This window comes from Cnephaeus nilssonii, assembly GCF_951640355.1.
Source record: "Cnephaeus nilssonii genome assembly, chromosome: 12".
NCBI lineage: Eukaryota > Metazoa > Chordata > Mammalia > Chiroptera > Vespertilionidae > Cnephaeus > Cnephaeus nilssonii.
Window position 1 is genome coordinate 17969126 of NC_137083.1, and position 24379 is coordinate 17993504.

Here is a 24379-nt window from a genome sequence, read left to right on the forward strand (position 1 = left end):
GAAAAGACACGGATTTTGTGTGCTTTTATTTTTCCTCCCTTTCTCTGACAGTAGGCCTCAACATGTCTTCTCCTAAAATCCCTGTGCTCTGATCTCCCCACCCCAACATCTCTCCAAGGTTTTGTGATATTACAGTTTAGACACTACCTTGCTTGCCACAACCCTGCAGACCTACCCATGGATATTATTGTATTTATCTAAGAGTTCTAATTGCCTAGGACCTTTTGAGCACTGGTTTATGGTACATTTTACTGAATTCTCATAAAACCAGGTCCCCTTGTATTGGGTTGCTTTCTAATATTTAAAACAAGAGGGATTTTTGCATCTAATAGTAGGCTCCACATTGTAATTTCTTTCTATATTTGAATATTGATGTGGCAGAGGGTCTCTCAAGCTTGGCATGACTGACATTGTGGGGGCTGTCCTGTGCACTGTGGGGTGGTTAGCAGCATCCCTGTTTACACCCCCAACTCCCACACCAGTTATATGGTAGATAATAAATTTACAGGGTTAGGACATAATTAATCATAATATTACACATGATTTTGTCCTTCTTCCCCCCTCCCCCATTTTATTGATATATAATGAACATACAGCACTTAAATAAGTTTAAGGTATATAGCATAACGACTTGACTTAACATAGATTGTGATCACCACCTTATTCCTTTTCTTAAGGTAAATAGTTGTTTCTGTAATTTAGTGAGCAATTGGGTATGATGTCAATTTAAAAAATGGCTCTGGATATTTTGTTTCTTGAACAGTTAAAGGACTTTCGTAGTGGTAGAATCTTACAGAGAGCTTAAAATCAAAGGTTTATGTAGACATCCTTTCTTGTATAGGAAGAATATACATTTCTTCATTAAACATGAACTAGTTTTTACTTTGAAAGTCTTTGAGTCATCTTCTAAAGAGGAACTGAAATGTATATAATAACCAGAAACTTTGACATGTGGTGTGTGGGCATGTTCGTATGTGATCTGTTTGGATTCTGCAGCATGACTATATTTATCAATGATTGATAGCACTTTGGAAATTCTATTTTTATGTGTATGCATCAGGAAGAATGTACTTTCCCACCACTCAGTTTTACAACTTTGTGTAGTATATTCTGGGCATGTTCTAAAATAGAGATGGAAGATCACTTGGTGGAAATTTGACATTGGGGAGAGGTAACCAAGGCTAACCGTCACTTGTTCTGATCTCTGTTGGATGGTGTTGATGAGGAGAAAGTGCACTGAAGGGCAGAGTTTAGTCCTGGGTGGGGTTCAGGTAATGAGCTCCCCAGGGTCATTGGACCGTGAGTCATTAACTACTGGAGAGGCACTTTGGTGTTGATTTAAGTCCTAGCTGTGATGAACCAGTGTTATTTGTGAGTAAGCAGTGAGTTCTGATTTAGTGGTAAATTTTAGAACTACATTGATAAAGATTTAAATGCCATGGAATAAGTGAAACTTGATTTGTTTCTGATGTTGGAGAGGATACTGTGTGAAAAAGCTTGTTTTACTACATTACTTGAAATTACCAACCCCTATCATATCTGTTCAATGAATTACCTTAAAATGAAGTTGGAGAAGGGGTAGATCAAGGCAAGATGAGTATATCTAGGGATTAAAATGAAATAAAGCTTATTACATACATATCCAAGTGTGACATACCTGGTCATATTAGATTTAAGGTAAATGTGACTAGCTTAGCTTCCAGGAATTAAAATTCAGTAGTGTGTAAAATGGAGAATTCCTTATTCCTTTCTGCTATGTATTTACTTTTAGGGGTATTTTGCAGTGATATAGTAACTTGGACAGATGTTTTTCTAAAATACCTATATCTCTATATTGAATAAATAATAGATTCTTTTAATTTGTCAAGAAGGAGATTGGAAGTATTCTATTAGAAAATATTCAAAATCTTATAATTGCTAATGATTAGCTTTGAAGATCTTATTCTGTAAATATTAAGTAGTGTTTCAATAAAGACAAATCAGCTGAAATTGTAATTACAAGGTCGGAGGATTTCTGATATACATGGTCATAATTAGCTTGAATGCAGATGCCTGAGGAGTAATGCCTGTTCGCACCTGCTGTGTGGATGGATGATTAGCATTGTTCAGTTTTGCTTTAAAAAGTGAACAGTAGAGGTGGGGTTCATTATTTCCACATTGTATGATTTATATCTATGATGATTTCCATGCATTGACATGTGGAAATACTTTGATAGATTAGCCTGAGAGGCACGTAATCACTGTGGTGCTGAGCTGTTAAGCTTCCATTCAGGCTTATTAAACTAATTCCCAAGGAGACAGTGTATTTGATCACTTGGGAATCATACTTCATATAACAGGCTCCCCAGGTTGCTGCATCTGGGAGGCAACTAACTATCTTTGTCTATACTTGTGTCATAATTTGATGCTTTGAATTTCAGAAAAGATCATATAGTTGAGGATTCGTTGCATGTTTATTTCTGAACAAATGTCCCTTACCAGGGAACTAGATATAGAGTACATGTCTATTAGCCTTAGCTCCTTTCTTCTATACTGTTTATACCAGATCGCCGGAATAGTAGTCAGAGAAAAGGAAGGTCAACAAAGGAGTTATTTTCAGTTGTGGCCCCTTTTCTGGGCCTTTTGTTTAGTAAAACCCCGGAAGCTGGTAATTGCCTGTATTTTCTATTGTCTTCATATTGTACTACTTTCTAAATGATATTTTGGATTCCATAGGTAAGGAATTACTAATTCTTGGAATTCACCCATTCTGCCATGGCATCTCAAATATGTATGATTTTTTGTCTCAAGAAGTTAGTTTTTCATAATAAAAATACTGAAAACATACAGAACACTTTGGACACCTTCAGATCTGTCACTTGGTATAACGAATCAAACCTGAGTAGTCAGTTAGAAACTGTGTCCCTGCCCTGATCTTATTTACTCCTCCCAGACGGGTAACACTACCTTGAACTTTGTTTTTATTGCTCTCTTACTTTTTTCTTCAGTTTTGTAGCATGTATCCCTAAAGAACATTTGTTATGTTTGTATGATTTGTGTTTATATTTTATTTTTTGAGGTATAATTGACATATAATTAACATACATTTGTGTGGTGTTCTAAATCTTATGTTTTGCATATATCTTGACAGCTTTTTTTTTGCACAATATATTTTGGGAAACGTATGCATGTGAATCCGCAGCTATAGTTCATTCATTCGTGATCACTGATTTATGTATAGCAATAACTATAGAAAAAAAACTTTTCTGTTTCATTGCATCTCAATATTTTGAAAAAGTGGCTATTTTAAATAATGTATTTTATAAGTTTTAGGTATGGATTCTCTCCTTCCCACATCCCTAGGAGCTGTTGTTTGCCTATTTGTTTGCAACTTTGCTGGTCTATTTTAGTGAAGTCTTTTCCCCTACAGGGTGAAGCCTCTGGTGTTACTTCTCAGAGGGGACCGTCTTGGGCGTGTGGTCTTAGCAGGGTTCTCTTTGACCGTCTTCCCTGATGTCTCTGTTATACTGACTGCCACTGTTGACATCCCACCTAATTGATAAGCTTCATTTATTGCCAACTCTTTGCTCTTTATTTGGGGGTGGGGTGGGGCAGGGACAATGCTCTGGGCATAAATTGCTCTACAGTCTGATCAAGTTCTGGCCCCTTTGCAGGGGTGGTTTTTGAGGCCGGTGTTGGAGGTTTGTTCTTATCCCAGGGAGGCTCTTGTTGTCTCTTTCCCTGGTGTTCTCTGGTTAACTAGCCGGCCTACAGTTTAGCCTTTTGGTCTCCTGTATCTACTGGCCTCCTCTTAATAACTTATCATGACAATCTCATTTCATTTGAGAGTGTCCTTGGGCTTAAACTTCCAAATAGAGTGATTTCGCTTAGGGAAAGCTTCATAGCCCTCTGTTCTTAGAGCCTGTCTCTTGCCTTGTGAACAATCACTGCACCACTACTTTGGAGATGTGGGTGGGCATGATGACTGTTTCTTTCAGACTGATACCCCTACTTCATGAGCAGGGTGCTGCATGGGGGCATTAGGAGACTCCCAGAATTTCTTTTTGCCTCTTCTGGTATAGAACCTCTGCATTATGTGTGATCTGGGGCAAGAGACATCCAGGCCCCAGTATTCTCTGCCTATCATTTCCGCAACAGATCCTTACCCTATAGGTGGGTGTCTCTAACCTCTTGGCCACTCTTGCCTGTTATTTAGCTTCTATGGGAGACATGGAGCTGAGTGAGATGGGAAATGTTAGCACTCTGCTTCTCCCACTGGGAACTAGGGGGAGAGGGAGCCCCATTTTTTGGCCATACCTATTCTAAGAGGAACTTCAGCCATACTAAACTGGGTGTGGAATGAGAGAAGAAATGGATATGACTTAAGCACCACAGGCTTTCTCTGGTCTCACCAAGATTTAACCCTTTGCACTGGCTTGCTTTTTTCTTGATTCCTTTATTCTACTCGGGATTTAATTTTTTAAATACCCCAGATTTTACAAAGCGCGGCAGTAGAATAAAAAGCTGGAGTTTCTTTTCATACAAACTTATTTATTTGGATTTTTTTATATTTCAAATTATTGGTACATTCAAAGAGTAATTTTAATCTCGACATCCGAGTGCAAAAGGTTAAAAGATTTTCTTGAATAAAGTTTCCTAATTGGCTGAATGCCCTTAGGACAATTTTCAATGGCTTTTCCATGTTTTATTTTGTTTTTTAAATACTTTTCACTATTTATAATTTGCTCGGGAGAGAATCTGCGGAGCTTCTCATGTTGACACTTGTATGTCTCATGTTCTCTTTTAAATAAATTTTTATGTCATGGCCTGGCATAAAATTAGCTATAGGTAGTTGCAATGGAAATTTAATTTTTTTCTTGAAAAGCAGTGTGTGTATATACATGTGCACATGTGTTTCTTTCCTGCTTTGTCTTCTAACCCCTACTGATAGGCTTGACCAGTCGGGCTTGTTCCTTACTTACCTTTCGCCTACTTGGACATTACTTCCTCCCTGTCGCCCTTGGATGGTCTCATTTTTATGCCTCGGGTCCAAATTTTTACTTGCGTCACTGGAAATGGTGACACAGTTTGTAAACTGTCTACACGGCTCATACATTAGCTTTGATTTTTAGCCAGTCTCTTGGCTTCTGTAAACTAGTTCATAGACTATCTTTCTTGCTCAGATGTTGGTCTTCAGGCCACATGTGTTGTATTTGTATATTAGCTTCATGTGCTGCAATCCCCATGTAGCAGTTACGTGGAAGATAGGATATTTTGGATATAGTATAAGGAGGTTTGGTTGAATTGCCTACCATAGGAACTATATTTTAAGGCTACTTCTCCAAGACAGCTGTTTGGTAATGACCTCTAAGTCTATATTACAAAGACACTGTATTAAAGCTAAAGGCAAAAATTGTCAGATATGAAGCTCTGTTTTTTAATAAACTTTAGATACCTGTATTAATGAAACAGAGCTTTTATCAGAGCAATTGATATTAATGGATATTTTGCCTGAGGGAGCATTCCATTAATGCTACGTTTGAAGAGAACTATTCTTCACAGGAATTAGAGCAAAACATAAATTCATTGTTATGTGGGTTGTTGAGTCTCATTTTGGGGATCTTATGGAATATGTCTGTTTCCTTAATTTTCTAATGTGTAAGTTAAATCTTTTGAAAGCATACTAATTAGAAATTCATGTATAATTCATTTCAGTTCTTTCATATAGTCTTTCTCTCTCTTCCATCTTTAGGGAATACCCAATTATATCATTGCATCCATTTTTAGTATTTGACTTCAATGGCCTATATAAAAAGGATTTTAAGCCTATGATGAAGAAATTTTTCTACCTCTTATATATGGAACTGTAATATTATGAGATAGGTTCTTGGTATGACATGATTTGATTTATGAACCAAATGAACACTTGTTCAAATATTTTCTTGAGGTAGTTTGTTGAAGGTATGAATGACATCTGCTTTCAAAAATAAGATCCAGAGTTTAGAATTTGAACTTCAAAATATTTTCCAGGTGAAACCATGTCTTGCTTGCCTCTGTTTGTTATTTAGGCAGCAGGGGCAGTTCGCCCTCTTGTATCCACCGTCATCAGTCCATCTGCCGATGGTTGCTTAGACCACTCACTGGAACGTGCCAGACACAGAGCAAGTGAAATGCCACAGGCTTTTCTATATGATGTGATCTATGCGGCATATCAGCAGGTAAGAATTCTGGCTTTTTGAGAAAGCTTCTGTGTTGCGGGTCCCTAAGACCACCCCTATATTTGGATATTCTCTAGAACTCGTGGGTCTCAGTCTCTAGTTGTACTCATGGCTTAAATGGATTACAGTGAAGTAATGAGGACTCACAGCTGGATCCTGTGAGAAGGAGACATAGTCAGATTCTGGAAGAATCCATGTGCAGGATTCCTTAGACTCTTTCCCTCCCCTGAAGCGTAGTACAAATACCACTTATCCCCCCTCCCTCCCCCCCAGCAAAAAAAAAAAAAAAAAATGAACATGTATATGATGTTTCTCTCCAAGGAAGCCCATCAGAGACTTGGTGTCCAAGGTATTCGTTGGGATTGGTCATGTAGACAATCCTGCCTACCACATAAAAATAAAATCCAGATTCCCAGAGGAAAGCAGGGGTTTAACATAAACCATATTGTTTATGCAAACACTCTGGGCATAGAGAGCCACCCTTATCAGCTAATGCTTCACCGGGAATACTCCAAGAACCAGTTTCCCCTGTGCTGGCTGCAGGCCCACCTCGTTAACAGGTGTTTCTAAGTTCAACAATCTCAGGCTTTTTGTGATAAATTTCTGCACAGCTGTGTAGGCATTTTGTTAATTACATTTTAAAAGGTAAGTTCTTTGAAAACGTCAAATAATTTATTCATGTTTATATTATACTAGATTACCTTTGTTTTTCATGTCTTGGAAACATTTTTGTACCTATGTAAATTTTACTGCCATACAGTTATTGAGTATCAGGTATTATTCTTGTCCAAAACTTCCCAATGAAATATAAGTTAGAGAGACTAGCCCAGTGCTTGGTCGATGTTAGACAATCAGTAAATATGAGATAATAGTAATATGAATATTGACATCTTATCTAATAAAGAGGGAATATGCTAATTGACCCTCACACCATCGCAAAAGATGGTGGTGCCCACATCCAATGAGGAGGGAATATGCTAATTGACCGCCACACCCTCAAAGATGGTGACGCCCACAGCCAATGAGGGGATATGTTAATTGACTGCCACGCCCTCAAAGATGGCAGCGCCCACAGCCACAAGATGGCAGCACCCAGTCACTTCAGTGCCGCCGGGGCAGCAGGTGGGCCTGCCTCCGGAGTCCCCCAGTCCCCTCAGACCCCCAGCCGCCCAGGGCCGCCCGAGGCTCAGTTAACCAGGGCTTGCTGAGGCTTGCGCTGCCGGCAGTGGCAGCAGCAGAGGTGTGATGGGGGTGTCGCTTTCCCCGATTGCCAGGTTGCTTCCTGCCCCTGAGGGCTCCTGGACTGTGAGAGGGGGCAGGCCGGGCTGAGAGACCCTCCCTTCCAGTGCATGAATTTTCATGCACTGGGCCTCTAGTTTATAATAGAAAAATACCACATATTCTGGATAGAGGGTACTTAATCACATACATACATTAAATTATCATTCAATCTTGACTACCTGTTACTGTTTTAAAACGAGATTATGTAAATTAGAATCCATCGTAATGATATGAATAATCAGCCATGGTTTATATTGTTTTCTTAAAATAATGAATATGAAGCATAGGAATTTGCCTGTATTTCATCATTAATCCTATAAATGTTATGCTACTATAAATTTCTTTGGCTTTTTTATCCTTTTATCCAAATATTCTATTTTATAGCCTACTAGTAAATCTTGCTGAGCTAGATTAATGAAAGAATTTGTTATTAAGATATGATATCTATATCTTAGACAGAAATTTGAATATTATTTTGCAATCCTCACATTAAAGTATCCTTTTTAGCAGTTTTTGCTGGAGAATTAAGCCCTGATGCAGCGAGGCTGGAGCTCCAGTAAAAGTTTCCTCCTTTCTAGAACTTGACTGCCTTCTTATCTTGTTACATTTTCCTCAGATATTAGGTAAATGTTCACTTTCCTGCCCTCTGAGCCCCTCCTCAATGGAGGTTAGTTCAGTGCCCTGTTTTTTTCTGTCCAGCATCAAAATTATAATTTATTACTTGGGCCATTTATAAAATGTCTGATTCTACTATAGGACTCTGAGCCTTGCAATTGTAAGTGTCTGTAAGAAAAAGAGAAGACAAACGATGAGGCAAACAGGATACAGAATCAGACTGGAAAGAGGATAGCAAACACAATAGGGTTGTTACTTTCTTCTGGTGGTTTGTCCTGAGTTCATGTTATTGAGTAAATCCTGGGAAACACTTTTTTCAGTCTGGTAGATTACTGGAAATCTCTTCTGTGTTTGTGCTTTTCTGGTGGGAAAGTTCAAGGTGGGGAATGGAATGTGTGGGAAGAGGCATACAATGGAAACACTTATTCTGTCATGGGCAGGAGGGCCTCTTGGAGTTGCCAAGGGCTTTTTGTTTTATGTTCTAAAACCCCCGATCTCTTTGTTACAGACTTTGGCAAGAAAATCTGCTTTTAAAAAATAAACAGAAATGAACTGAGAGACATAGTATTTGTCTCTTCTTGATTTTTTTTTTTTTTTTTTTTTTTTTTACTGTAGGACTTTGCAACTCAAACTAGGTACTGACTTCTGGAAGGCAGGCAGGAGAGGGCAGGAGCTATAAGGACATTGAGAAGTTACACAGATGGACACTGAAGACACGCATAAGTGACCATCAGTTTCTAGGCTTTATATGAGGCAAATGCTGACAGACACCAGTACCGAGGCAGTTCTAATTCATCCTCCTCCGAGGATGACAGAGCTGTCAATCACCAAGCAATTCCATGATCACATGATCTCTATGTGTGCCTAGCAAAGAGATACCATTATTTAGAGCGAATAAATAGTTTCAAAATGAAAAACTTTCCGGTTCACTTGAATGCTAAAGGAAATCCCATGAGGTATGGGTTCATCCAGAATCAGATGATAAAATAAATTTTGACCACACTTTGTCATTTGGTCTTAAATTTGTGTAGTGTATGCAGTAGCATCTGGATGGTAGCTTAGCGGTTCATGGCCAAAACAAAATCGATTTCCTGGGCAGAGCTAAGAACTTCAACTCTTATTTGACACTCGTTTACTTTAGAAAAATTGCAGAATGATGGGCAGAGTATAGTGAGATACTTTGAGGATATACCTTATCATGAAGGAATATGAATTTTAAAATTTATATAACTTTACTTATACCTTTTTTTGCAAACTGTGTCTGTTGTGTTAAGCAGATGAATTAATGAAAGTTTTTCCTGTGTATATCTGAACTATGTGCTACTCATCTGTGGTAGGTGTCGCTGTGTCAGTTTGGTTAAATTGGGAACTATTTATCTTGGTTAGATTGGCCAAAAGAACCATATGTCTGAAATTTAGAAGGCTGAAGTAAGCAGAATCCATTTCTCTTTTCTTTTTGCTGTCACAGAAATGCCTGATGGGTTGCAACCTGTCCTTGCCATCTCGTTGTGTTCCTGAATGCTTGAACCATTGAGTATCACTAGCTCCAGTTCATTACTGGATACTTGGCCGAGACAGTGGCTACTCAGAAATAACTGTTCTCATGGCTTTCCCCTCAAGGTTTAATTTTAATGGCTGGATGTGCTTATCTAGCCAGGTTGACTAGTCAAGGATGTCTATTCTGATCCTTCAACTTGCCCTTCCAATCTTCACCTTCTCCAGCGACATCACTGTGTACAGTGGCCCTGCTCCCCAGACTGATACATCATCTAATTCAACCAGAGAGTCGTGTCCATATTATGTCCACTAACTTGTACAAGCCACTCTGATTTTTTTTTTGCCATCACTAAATTTTTTTTTTTTACCTTGCTTAGGAAAGAATACAGTTTTAGAAGATACACAGGTCTCTTAAAAAGTAATACTTTTACATGGTATTTGGTGCCAAAGTTGTTTGAGTTTTTAATATAGTTTTCTTTTGGGTGTTGTACAAAGTATTGCCGAAAGAACCAGAAGCAAAATTTTGCTGGCAGGGTTTACTTTTGTTGGTCTGCTGCCTAGAATATTGAAAAACTCCAATATAATGACATAAAAGTTATTAACTACTAATATTAAAGCTGGCATGTGTGGGAACCACCTTTCTTGTAGAGAATAATGAGATCTGAAATCATTCTCTGGGATCCAACCCTTCTAACTACGTGCCTTTCAACATGTACTAAACATTATGGACCTTTAACAAATAAAAATTTAATCATTGCCCTACACGAGATTTCAAAGTTTGTCATTATTTTATGGCCGTTATTATTTGCAGGCATTGATATCCTAAGCAAGAGTTTGTTATTTTAGAATATGACCTAGAGATGGAATTTAGCATTATCTGGTCAGTTAAAGAGACATTTTCATATGCTTTTGAATAAACTAATTTTTTTTTCTAAAATGTTTTAGGACTAGTGGGAATCAATTTTTTCACAGAGAGTATTTTGGACAAAGACTTATTGTTAGTGTTAGTGAAATTTATATGCGCCAAGGTGGACATGCACTTCATAAACCTCACAGTAGGTAGTCTGAAACATAAAATAGAGGTACTAGTTCCCTGCTTACAGCACAGCAGGTCCTCAAATAACATCATTTTGTTCAACATCATTTTGTTACAGCATTGATGAGATGCTATGGAACTTAACTCTTGTTTATATCAATTAGCCCATGGCAATGATTTTCAACTGGTATGCTGCAAGAATTTTTAAAACATGCAATTTAGTTAGGGGCACTGACCTCTTTTCCCTTATATTGTAAATAAATAAAAAATGGCAGCAGCCTACACAACAACAGCCATCCTGTGTGAATGAATCAAAATTATACCTATTTTTTTTGGTCAGATTGAAAAAAATATATATGTTTTGGTATGCCACAGAATTTAAAAAATATATATTTTATTGATTTTTTACAGAGAGGAAGGGAGAGGAATAGAGAGAAACATCAATGAGAGAGAAACATCTATCAGCTGCCTCCTGTACACTCCCCCTGGGGATGTGCCCGCAACCAAGGTACATGCCCTTGACCAGAATCAAACCTGGGACCCTTCAGTCCGCAGGCCGACGCTCTATCCACTGAGCCAAACCGATTAGGGCTGCCACAGAATTATAATAATTCGTTTATGTGTGCCATGAGATGAAAAAGGCTGAAAATATCTGGCCTCTGATGAAATTGGTTTCATTATATGTTGTTTTGCGGCAGTTCCAAGAGCTATGATGACATTAAGTGAGGACTTACTGTATTGGCTCCTAGTAATGACAGAATAGCTTGAACAGTCAACTTTCCAGTTATAAAAGTTATAGACCGATACCTCTCTTTCTCTATTGAGCGAGACAGAGACAGGTATACAGGCAGAGATATGAGATGTATATATTTGCATTTGTATGATGGCAGTAAAGGGTGACCAAAAATAGGGAAAAAAAATCAGAAGGGATTCAGCTGTTGAAGGAAGGGAGTCACACTGGGTGAGGCCCACATTTGCACGGTGTGGTAGTCAGCTGTAAATCCTCTCTTCACTATGCCTCGCCACATCCAGTGGACATCTTTCCTTTGCCAGGAGGTTTTAAGCTTCATCAGTGGAGGATGTTCCAGGGACACTGCCGGCAGAAGGGGCTTTCCTCCTGGTTTTATTCCTGCTGCCACGGCTGCCACGGGCATGTAACTGTGGCACTAAGTGCCCTTCACTCTTTAGCAGGCGTGTGATGCCAGTTCTGGCCTGCCATGCTCGGCCTGCCGGCTTCTGCCTGCTGACATGGTGGAGTTTTTCCCGTTTGCCCGTCCTGGACTGCGGCTCCAAGCCTGCCAGCCTTGGTTTCTTGGCATTCCGGTGACAGGCTGCCAGCTTGTCAGTCCCTCTCTGCAGCCCTCTGTTCATCAGCCTCAGGCTTCTGGCCATCAGAGGGAGGCTCCCGGCTTGCCAGTCCTCCCGCTTTTTGGCTACCGCACCAGCCTTGGCCTGCCGACTATGCACCGTCTCTGGCACTGGCCAAGCTTCAAAACTTCCCCACCATCCAGGGGGCCACAGCCAAATCTTCAATGAGGTTCCAAGCTCAGCCTTGGAGAGAGTTCCCCCCAACCCCCTGCCCTTTTTCCCAAGTTTGTTTCTTCCTTGGGTATTCTCCCTCAGATTTACTGCATATTTTAGAATTTTGTTTTATTCTTTCTTAGTAGTTAAACTTTAGTACTAAGTTAATCATGCTGTAAATTAAATCTTTCTTGTTCAAATTATTGTATAGTTTATGACTCCTGGCTGAATGCTGAATGATACATTTGGTCCTCCCTCCTCTGCCTTCCCCCTCTTCCCCTCTGTCTCTTCTTAGTGCCTGTAGTGGCAAGGCAGACAGCTATTATTATTATTGTTGTTATTATTATTATCATCCTGAGAATCCAAAGGATGGAATGTAGGCCTGCGAGGGAAGTTTGGAATTGAGGGACATATTGCAGAATGTAAGAAGCCCAGAGACGCAGGATTATGTGCTGACTACTGAACTACGCTCATATGGGGCAATATTCCAAAGGACCGAGGCAAAACATGAACTGGAAGCCTGAATGAGATGAGCAGAGACTTCAGCAGCTGCTCGCCCCAGCTTACAGAATTAAAACACATTAACCATATCACATTTTTATTCAATTATATATATATTTTTCCTCACTTTAAAATTTATATATAGCAATTAAATATTAGCCATATCACATTTTAATTTAATTATATATTTTTTCTTACTTTAAAATTCATATGTAGCAATTATATAGTAGAATGTATTATAAGTTAAGAGAGATGCATCCTTATTACTTGAGTCAGAGCTACTTGCTCTTTGCTTTGATTGCAGTTCTCATTTGGATATTTGTTGTGTCTAAGCTTCCACTGTGAATGGGCATTTGCTGTGGGAGTTGGGAGTTTGTATAGAGTGGGGATTGACTTGGGAGGAACACACCTGTTTGCTTGTTTTTTGTGTGTTTTTTTTAAAGACTGTTAGGTCACTTGAAACTGTGAATTAAAATTTTCTCTTCAGCCTTATCCTAGGATACACTTCCTTTGTTAAATTAACATGGAATTTTCAATTCATGCAGTAGGCTTAAGGCACTAAAATTAATATAAGGAGTGGGTCCGAAAGAGACTATTGGACAAGTTGTTTGTGTAGAAGGTGTGATAATTTTTCAACTATACTTTTGGTCAGTAAAAGGACGAGGTAATGTTCTAACTCGTAGTTAAAGCAGATACAATTTTAATTGCTTGCACTGAACTTAGGTTAAATTCTTTGCAATCTATAAACGTGTCAGAAATAAATAAAACTGATCTTGTGAAATCATTGTTTTTTCATTTTCCTTAGTCTGTGAATACATCTCTAATATTGCTGTCATTTCCTGGTGTTGCATTTGCTAGTAGGGTTTCCTCCAGCCTTAGTCATCCAGTGCTTAGAGTGTTGTCTGGCAAAGTTTTCATAATTATTTGCTTAGTAAATGGATATATGTTCCCCAGTTTTTCTGATCATGATCATTCTTTTTCAGGTTTCTCTCATAAATTTGGGGCATATATTTATAATTTCCTTTGACTGCTTTTACTAGATGTCATTCAGGTAACTTCAATCTAACTGGTATCATGAACCTATCCAATAGACCTGCTCTTTTTTCTACATCTTCCAACCTGGGTAATACCATCACCAATCCTGTGGCTGCTGAACTAACTTCTGGTTCTGGGCCCTCCCTTCTCTATATTTCCTCGATTTATTTCAGATCCTTGTGATCTTTTGAGGTTATGATAAGAGCTTTATAACCATTGTCTGTGCATGAATCTAAAGCTGCCTTTTCTCTGGGGTTGGATAGCACTATAGGATTCAGTTTTTACCTTAGTAGTTTCCATTGGGACAAGACTATGTCTACTCAGTGTGTTTCTGGGCAGTATCTTAATTTCCTTTTAATTTTATTGCTAACTTTTCTCCAGTTTGTTTTTTTTTCTCCAAAGGAGATACACAAGAGACAAGATAAAATATTCCAGTCAGATTCTGAGTTTTTAATTGTGCTTGAGAATATTTGATTGTGAAAGTCAATAAAAATGGTTAAAATCATAGTTTTAGAATTACTGGTGAAATTTGTTCTCCCATGTTACTTCCCCTAATTATCTGGGTGCAGAAAAAGAAATAGCATCTTCTAGATAATGTTTAGTAAGGCTAGATATGGATGGTGCTTGCCTCTAAGTTTATAATAGATTTTGCTTGGGTAAGGCTGGCAAAATGTGAAAAACTGACAGGTTTGTTTTTCCACCTGATAGGTGTTTAAAAGCCTCTTGAGAATGTAACTCTATGGAAACTTATTTAAAAATTTATACCCAAAGGAATCTTGTCCTTCGCCAGATCGTTTGAACATTGTTTCCTGAAGAGTGAGGGCTGAATCTATTATTATCAGTCTCATATGGACTTACTTATTTACTCATAAAGTGATCCTATGTATTGTGAGAACAAAGCTTCTTGGATAACTGTCTCTCCTGCCATTCAAGAATACATTGCATAATTCAAACAATGTAAATGTATGCAAAATGCTTCAAGTTTGATTTTCAGGTGATAAATTGAATGCAGGTGTTCATTGTTTATCTAATTGTAAGATAGCCTATTTTGTTTCTACTTGAGACATTCTGAGCTTAGGTCTGTGACTGCAGAGTGAGAAACCTGTGCATGCATGCCTTTGATTTAGTTTTTCTCTAATGTATACTGCATATTGTTCTTTGTTGGGCAAACTTCCCAGGCTGCCTTGCAGAAATAATACTGTGAATGATGTTAAAGCTAGAAGGATAGATATGTAATCGGATTATTTGTAGCCATGACCATTACATAATTACCATAAAACAATGGTTCCTAACTTTATTGTGTGTGTTATAAAAGCTCTGAAACTTGTGAAATATCTTCCAAGAAAAATAACCACATTATACAAAAAATATTTTTTTTTCAGAGGTTTTTACAGTCCCTATGAGCCCTATTCATTTACCTCATGTTAACAACCATGCTACATTCTCCTACACTGCTTATGGGAACATAAATTGAAACCACCTTTATGGAAGACAACTTGGAATTATTTATCTAATTAGAATGCACATACTCCTGTTTCTGGGTAAAGATAACCAACTGAATGTGTATCTACTTTTTCTAACTACTCAAACCTTATTAAAGCTACTACTAGAAAGGGATTAAAAAATGACATGGACCCACAAGGACAAGGAGAAGAAGAAAAAGGACAATGGGAAACAAATACCTGGGAAGCAGGCAAGTGAGTAGTAATCAATGCAGTAGATCTGGAAGGTTGGATTATTTAAAAATAAATTGTAGGGATGGCTAAAAATTGAAATTGCCTACAGTAGAATTCCCAACAAGTTCAGGACCTTGCAGCACGAGCTACCTCTAGAACTCAGTGGAAGGGGACAAAATAAGGTGGGTTTGCTGAACACTATTTAGAAGCAGTCTGATCTTTAAATAACCTTCTCTACTTTATGACCCCACCGTTCTACCTACAGAGGCAGGTGGGGGTGAAGCACCCCCCATGTGAGGGGAGCATGTTGGGTGTAGTCAAGAGAATGAATGTCTTGACCAAACAGTGACTAACAGACTCTGTGCCTGATGAATGGGGAGGCCTGTGGCCTCTTCTCTACTCAGCAGCCAGTATCCTAAAGGCTTGCCTTTCCCTTCCAGCTAGAAATTGGAAGTTTAGTTTGGGGAATCTGTTCAGTCTAAGAAGAAAGCCCTAAAAATACCACCCTTAGAGGTTCCCCAGTGAACTTCTCAACCACATCACCCTACAGTAAAGCTCACTCTTCTGTACTCATCGTGTTATAGCTTTTTAATCTTCTACTCTTAAATATAAGCTGACAAGTATTATCATACCATCTAAAGAATGCGCTTACTGTGGAAGACAGAGACCAAAACAAACAGGAAAGAGTAATATGGAGGAAGCAGGGGAAGGAAAACTTTTAAAAAGTTAGCTCTGGCTTGTGTGCCTAAATGGTTAGAGCACCCACCTGGCCCTGTGCACGAAAGGGTTGTGGGTTTGATTTCTGGTCCAGGGTACCCACCTGGCTTGCAGGTCCGATCTGGCACTGGTTGTGGCGCATGTGGGAGGCAATCCATCACTGTGTCTCTCTCACATTGATGTTTCTCTCTCTCCTCCCCCACCCCTCCACTCGCTTTAAAAATCAATGAAAAGAAATATTCTAGGGCGAGGATTAACAACAAAAAGTATCATTTCAGAGAGAAAAGTTATTTGAAACATAAAACAAGATAAAAATTCTAGAAAAATAAAGATTTAGAGAAAAAGAAAATCTAGGGTTAAAAATAAATCTGAGGAACCTTCCCCCAAAGGGCAAAAAATACATAGGAAAGGAAATAAAATTGAAGTCCAGACAAAAGAGCCAATACTCTATAACAAAAGTTTCCAAAAAGAAAAAAATGGAGGGAAAGAAGTATCAAAGAAATAATGTACCAAAAAGAGTTTTGAAAAACTTACCCTCTTATGCTCCCTTTCTGAGAAAGCTACTAGATGATTTGTTCCAAAAAAGTTAGGGAGTCAAATCAAGAAAAGTTATATGGGATACAGGAGATAGAGATCCATGACAGGGGAGAGATGGAGAGTATCCTCTGGATGATGATATAGGGAATTTTTTTGGATGATATCTGTGTGGCTGGCAGAGAATAACTAGTCCATGTTGAAAAAGGTTAGAAGATGATGACCAACTCTGAAAATCAAGAGGCAGCATCACAAGTATATTATGATGTGATATGGTGTGATAGGCAAAGTATTTGATCCAATTCTTCATTCTCTGCCACAGTGTTCTACTTTTGTACCCTTGCCATGGCTTCCTGGCGAGTGAAATATATTTTCTTCCTCCTCTATTCTGAGTTTGGCCTCCTACTTGCTTTGGTATTTTAATAGAAGTGATATAGGCAAAGGCTTAAATGTGCTTGTGTTTTGAGCTTGTCCCCTTGTGTTCTTACTCTTTCCATAAGGAAGGCTTATTCTGGGTGGCTGCAGCTCTCTAGTTTGGCATGCAGAGTGCAGTCCCTGGATCAGAGCTGCCACAGCTAGCCCACGGCCCTGCAGCTTGGAAGCGGAGTCATCTCAGCCAGCACACAGTTGTATGAGTGAGAAAAGTTTATTGTTGTATGCCACTGCGATTGTATGCATATTTAAAGGAAAAATGATTGTCTCTGGGAAGACAAAGTGGGGTGAAGGGAGTAGGGCAAACTTTTTCTTAATTAATCTTGTTTGTATATTTGATTTTGAAACTGTACATTTATAACTGATAAAATATGAACTAAAATTTATAAAATAAGAAAACAGGTTACATTATTGATTGGTAGATAGAGTTTATAAAGGAGACCTAGTGGTCAGACAAGAGATCAGGCAGTTGGGGTGTTTGTAATAAAATTTTTCATGTCTTCAACTGTAGTCTCCTGATTGATAAGGACAGTCTAAGAAAAGGGAGGGTTTCTAACCAAGATTAAATGGAAGTTTTACAGGATTGAATGCCTCCATGCGATAACTTTGAGGTCAACTTTAATGCAAGGGGAGAGTAAGAGGATGAAGCCGCTGGTCAGAGACCGAGTTATAGAAATAAAAAATTTCAGAGGAGCCACAGATAGAGCTGAAACCAAGCTTCCAGGTTTTATTACAGATATTAGTTGTTCAAGTGAAGGTAAAACTCAAGGAAGCTGCTAGAGTACATTTGAAACTTTGTGCACGTGGACCTTGAATTCAGCCAGTATAATGTCAATAGTTGGGCAGTGTAATCAAAGAGATGGAAATTTCAAGAAGAAATAAAAAAGAACTGTTAGAACTACTAACAGAAATGAAGATTACATTTAAGTTTATTTGTATTCTGGACACAGCTGAGGAAAGAATCTGTAGGCTTGAGGATGTCTCAGTAGAAATTTTCAAAACTAAAAGGCAAAGAGAAAAAAAAAAGCCTGGAAAAGAAAAACCCAGAAAAAAATACCCAAGAACTGTGGAGCAACTACAAAAAGTATAACATGCACATAATGGGACGGAGAAGAAAAAGAGAAAAGTAGACCATATTTGAAGCAATAATGACTGAGAATTTTCCCAAATTAATGTCAGACTCCAAATCCACTGATCCAGGAACCACAGAGAACACCAAGCAGGATAAGTGCCAGATAAACTATATGTAGCTATATTATATTTAAACTGTAATCCCTAGCTAATGAATAAGACAAGAAAAGGAAATAAGCATTCTGTTTGGGAAGGATATAAACATTCTTTGCAGATGACATAATTGTCTATGTAGAGAATCTGGAATAAGGGACAAAAAACTTCTGGAACTAGTAAGTGATTGTAGAAATGTTGCAGGATTCAAGTTTGTATGCAATACTACATTGCTTTCCTATAGACTAGCAATGAATAGGTGGCCTTAAAAAACATACAACACCATTTACATTAGCACCCCCAAAATTATATACTTAGTTATAAATCTTACAAAATGTATATAAAAGCTTTATGAAGAAAACTACAAATCTCTGATGAGCAAAATCAAAGAAGACTATATAAATGGAGAGATATTCTATGTTCATGGATAGGAAGACTGAATAATATCAAGATGTCAATTCTTACAGCTTTAGGTAAACTAATTCAAAAGTTTATATGGAGAGATAGAAGAACCAGAACAGCCAATGCAATACTGGATGAGGAGAACACAGTTGGAACCCTGAGACTACTCCACTTGAAGACTTACTATAAAGCCATACTAGTCAAGACTGTGGTATTAGTGAAAGAATAGATATCAATTAATGGAACATAAGAGGGAACTGAGAAATAGACCAGCACAAGTAGTTAACTGATTTTTGTCAAAGGAGCAAAAGCAATACAACAGTGCAGAGATCATCTTTTTAATAAATGGTGTTGAAACACTGGACATCCACATGCAAAAAAAGAATCTAGACACAGACTTTACACCCTTCACAAAAATTAACTCAAAATGTAATTTAAATGTAAAACATAAAACTCTTAGAAGATAACACAGTAGAAAACCTAGATGACCATTGGTAGGGCAATATTTTTTTTTAGATGTAACACCAAAGGCACGATTTATGGAAGGATTGATAAGCTAGACTTCATTAAAACTAAAACCTGCTCTGCAAAATAATCTTTTAAAAGAATGAGAATAAGAGCCACAAATTAGAAGAATATGTTTCCAAAAGACATTTGTGATTAAGGACTATTATCCAAAATATACAAAGAACTCAAAAATAAGAAAATGAACAGTTCAATTTCGATAAAATGATAAAAGACCTGAGCAGACACCATACCAAAGGAGATATACAGATGGCAAATAAACATTTGAAAAGATGCTCCACATCATATATCATCAGGGAAATACAACTTATAACAAAAATGAGCTATCACTACACTTCAATTAGAATGGCCAAAATCTAGAACGTCAACACTTAATGTTGGTGAGGATGTGAAGTAACAAGAACTCTCATTCATGCTGGTGGAAAAGCAAGATGGTACATCTACTTGGGAATAAAATTGGACAATTTTTTACAAAAGTAAACATACTTTTATTATATGGTCCAGCAGTTGCCCTCCTTCGTATTTGCTCTCAAATAAGTTGAAAAGACTATAACAAACTTCACACATGAATGCTCATGCTAGTGTTTTCATAATTTCTAAAACTTGGAAGCAACCAAAATGTCCCTCAGTATATGAATGCATACATGAGCTGTGGTACATTCAAACAATGGGATATTATCTAGTGCTAAAAAATGATCTATCAAGACACAAAAGACATTCAGGAACCATAGTTGCATTATATTAAGTCAAAGAAGCCACTCTGAACAGGCTATTGTCTGATTTGAAGTATATTACGTCTGGAAGAGGTAAAACTAGGAAGATGGAAAAAGTTCAATGAGGGTTGGGTGCAGGGTGGAGGAGGTGCACAGAGGATTTATATTATTTTACTAGAGGCCTAGTGCATGGATTTGTGCACTGATGGAGTCCCTTGGCCTGGCCTGCACTCTCTCGCAATACAGGACCCCTCAGGGGATGTCAAAGGCCTGGTGCATGGATTTGGCCCGATCCCCACAGGCCAGGCAAAGGGACCCCACTGGTGCACGAATCCGCGCACCGGGCCTCTAGTATGTGTGTAAGATCTTTGGTTAATCTCTTCCCGCCCTTCCCTGTCCCCCTTTCCCTCTGAGATTTGTCAGTCTGTTCCATGTTTCCATGCCTGTGCGTTGAGTGTCTCCCCCCGGTGGTCAATGTACGTAATAGCTACCAGTTGAATGGTCGAACGGTCGCTTAGGCTTTTATATAGAGAGATTATTATACATTTGAATCAAACTATATGATATGAAACACTAAGAGTGAACTCTAATGTAAACTCTGGGCTTTGGGTGATAATGATTTAGTGGTGTAGGTTCATTGATTTTAATTAATGTACCACTCTGGTGTAGGGTTTTTATAGTGGGGGAGTCTGTGAATATGTGTCAGTCGGGGGTATATCGGAAATATCTGTACCTTCGGCCCCGTTATGCTATGAATCTAAAACTGCTCCCCAAAGTCTATTAAAAAGCTCAGAAATGAGCCCACAGAAATTTAAATTCTGTTGAGACCTCCAATATTTGTAAAACTCCATATTCTGTCCTCAAAAATGATATATAGCTTTTCTGGGAGTATAGTTTTACGTTGACAATCATTACCTTCGAAATTATGAATAAACTATTCCATTGTTTTTCTGATTTTTATTGTTGCTATTAAGAAGTCTCAACTAAGTTGGATTTCTGCTTCTTTATAAGACCTTTTGTTGTAGCTGCTAATTGTGCTTTCATCTATTAGCTTCTTTATTTCATAAGGATTTTTAATTTGGAGACTCATGTTCTTCATTACTGCAGTTTAAAAAATTTATTAGGTCTTTTCCTTGTCCTACCCTTTTCTGTTCTTTCTTTCTTTCTTTCTTTCTTTCTTTCTTTCTTTCTTTCTTTCTTTCTTTCTTTCTTTCTTTCTTTCTTTCTTCCTTCCTTCCTTCCTTCCTTCCTTCCTTCCTTCCTTCCTTCCTTCCTTCCTTCCTTCCTTCCTTCCTTCCTTCCTTCCTTCCTTTCTTTCTTTCTTTCTTTCTTTCTTTCTTTCTTTCTTTCTTTCTTTCTTTCAAAAGACATATTGGACTTTGTGGTTATCATCAATTATTCTTTTCTCCCCTGTTTTTCAGTTTTCCACCCATTTAAACATTATCCTGTCTTGTTTTATGAGTATATATACTTTTTCATTCTGGGCTTATTTTTTTTAACTGCATAATTTCTAGTTCCTCCAAAAATTTTTACTTTTTGCCTTTTTAACTTTTATGTTTGAGTTTTTCCTTGGGTTTCAGTTAAATCAGGGCTTTTTGCTCATGTTTGCATGCTAGAGATCGGTTGGTGGGTTTGAGGATGAAACTTGTTGACTGTGACCTTTACTGTAACGTGACTGGGATGGGCTATGAATTTGGGGACCTCTGAAAACAGTGTCCTCAGGACTTCTGTCTGGGGAGAACATTGTTCCCCACTAACTTGGGCTCCAAGTTTAGGGAGGCATGGAGTTCTCAGCATCTGCGTGTATGTGTGAGTGTGTGTGTGTTTCATGTGATAAGTGATATCACTACGACTCCCATGCTGGATAATAAACATTGACATTTTGTGCAATTACACATTCATTATCTTTCTTGGTTAAATACCATCTTGCTGGGTATTTTCTATTAGTTCCATCTGTTCTTTTTCTGTCTGCCTTTGTATTAATATCTTATTTTTTATAATTTCATGTTATCACTATTGATTTCTTACTCATAACTTAAAAATGTCTGTTTAGTGATTATCTGTGGCCTCATTTCTGGGTTCAAGAAAAAGTTGTGCTTGTATAGTTTACCTGCTCTTTCTTTTCTTCAGAAATGAGCATCATTTTTTCCAACTTCCCATATCCTAGGGAAAAGTGGAAGTCATTGTCAGTGTTCTTATGACACAGAAGTTCAAATGCAACTTGTCATGAAGCATGCATTGTTTGAACTCATTGTGAAAGCAAGGTTTTAATGCCAAAAATTACTAAAAACTCCGTGAATAGTTGTTGTAATATCATTCCATCCAATGAATGGAAAGTTTAGACTAGTCTTTCTGTCAGAATACTTAGCCTCTATTTCTGGTACATATTTATACCTGACCCATAATTTTTCATGATTCCCAGTGACCCTGGTGACTGGAATCCTAGAGACTTTATGCAATTTATAGGCTGTTGGCATCTTGTCTAGTACATCACATGGCTGGCCGGGCACAGCATCAAGTAATATTCTTACCCCACCAGCTGGGATGGCAGGAGTCGCTGTTGCTATGGGCTCCTCTCAGTATTCACTTTGTGAGCACGTTGAGGGCTGTCCCCAGGTGTGCTCAGTATCCGGCCTCTGGGAAGAGTCAGGAGAAGCATCATTGCTCGTCATCTTTGGGATTTAACCACAGGTTAGAGAGAACACTGTTCACTGTACATACATCTCCCTCACATACTAATAGATGAGATTGTGCAGATGCTGGAAGTACAAAATAGAGGTTTTCCTCTGCTAGGCCTTCCCTGAAGCCCCCACATAGCATTAAGTATTTTATCTCCTGACCTACTTCTAGATTCTCTTCTAGGGCTACATCTGTCACATTCGGTAGCAAAATGTTAGTTATAAACCAGTCTCCCCTTCTAGACTTGAGTCCTTGAGGACACAATAAATGTCTCCTTTATATTTATATGGTGTCACTTAATACAAAGCATGTAATAGGCACTCAGTATTATTCAGCTGAATTATATTATGTTGGTCATTTTAATGATTCCGCTTAATATGCTTTAAAATGTTGTTGTTTATATTTTCCTAAATGTATAAAAGACCTTTGTAAAACTGTGTCCAGTTTTGGAATAAAAATATAAATCATTTTAAAAGGATGTATTGATATTTAAACTATTAAGGTGAATGAGAGACCTATGACCTACAACTATAAATTGATATACATATAAGGTAGGGGATTTGGAGTTTTATGAATACATATATTTGTTAAATCAAATTATGATATGGAAATCCTCAGGCATTTTAGAAACATGTTTGGAAAGGTAGCTTATGAACAAAATAAATTAAATATTCTGACACCTGAAATGACTGAGGAAGTTTGAGACTTACCATTGAAACATTCCTATTTTCTACTGGCTGTTAGGGCATAGGGAAAATTATTCTATAACTTGAATAATCAGTAGCTAATCAAAGAGCTTGGAAATTCTCTAGGCCCTTCCTTTCCTCTATGTAATTGATTATACAATAATTGATTAAGTTTTCCTTAAAATTTTATTTTAACTTGTTAACTCTGTTTCCCCCTTCCAAGTGTAGTGACTATGACCTGGAATTTGGAACTGAGTGTTTGCAACTGGCTCTAAAATACTGTCATGTCAAAGCCAAACTTGTGGAAGGATCACCTGATCTCTGGAAGGTAATGGAATTGGTTCTTTGTTCTGGGAATTGTCTACGCTTATGTCATTCCTGAAGACACATGTTGCAAGTACAAACACCTTACAGGTGCTTTAGAAAATGGGGAAATAGTATAATAAGACTTGGTTTCATGCTGAAACACTATTTCTGGAAGAAAAGGTGTGTGTGTGCGTGCATACATTAAGGTATTTAAAAGAGTTTCACTGGGTTTTTTGAGCCATCCAAGTATGGTATCGCTTCTATTATTTGGTTTTAAGAAAATTTACTTTGACCCAATTTATTTTTAAAAATCTAGTTAGCCAGTAAGACTGCTTTATCCACATATTTTTTTTCTTGTTCTCTCTGTGTGTCCTTTTACTCTATTGCCTTACACTCAACTGGATTTGAGGATGGAACTCTGCTTTCCACAATAGTCCTGGGGTGGGAGTGCCAGTTTTTTTGGAATAATGATGTGCTTTAATAGGATCTTGAATTCTAAAGGGGTATGTAATGCAATGGATTGGGCAAAAAGTATTTCATATGACAGTGTGAGCCCTTTTATAGATATCACATTTCTTCTCTTAAGTGAGGTGACATTACTTAGAGTATAAATATTGTAGTTGTTTCTGGTTCCCTGTTTCCTTCTTCTGCCTCCTGTCATTCATTATCTTCCATCATTATATCTATATATATAAAACCCCAATATGCAAATAGACCGAGCAGCAGAACAACTGAACAACCAGTCACTATGACGTGCGCTGACCACCAGGGGGCGCACGCGGAACATGGCAGGCGTCGGCTG

General features: G+C 38.0%; 1 protein-coding gene across 1 annotated transcript in view; it reads left to right on the forward strand.

Moving 5' to 3' along the window:
• CRPPA (CDP-L-ribitol pyrophosphorylase A) overlaps nucleotides 1-24379 on the forward strand; it is a 166897-nt gene that overhangs the window by 13383 nt on the left and 129135 nt on the right. The window contains exons 3-4 of the mRNA XM_079785598.1: nucleotides 6048-6197; nucleotides 23495-23599. Of these exons, the coding sequence (XP_079641724.1) occupies nucleotides 6048-6197; nucleotides 23495-23599 (255 nt within the window). The remainder of the gene's footprint in view (nucleotides 1-6047; nucleotides 6198-23494; nucleotides 23600-24379) is intronic.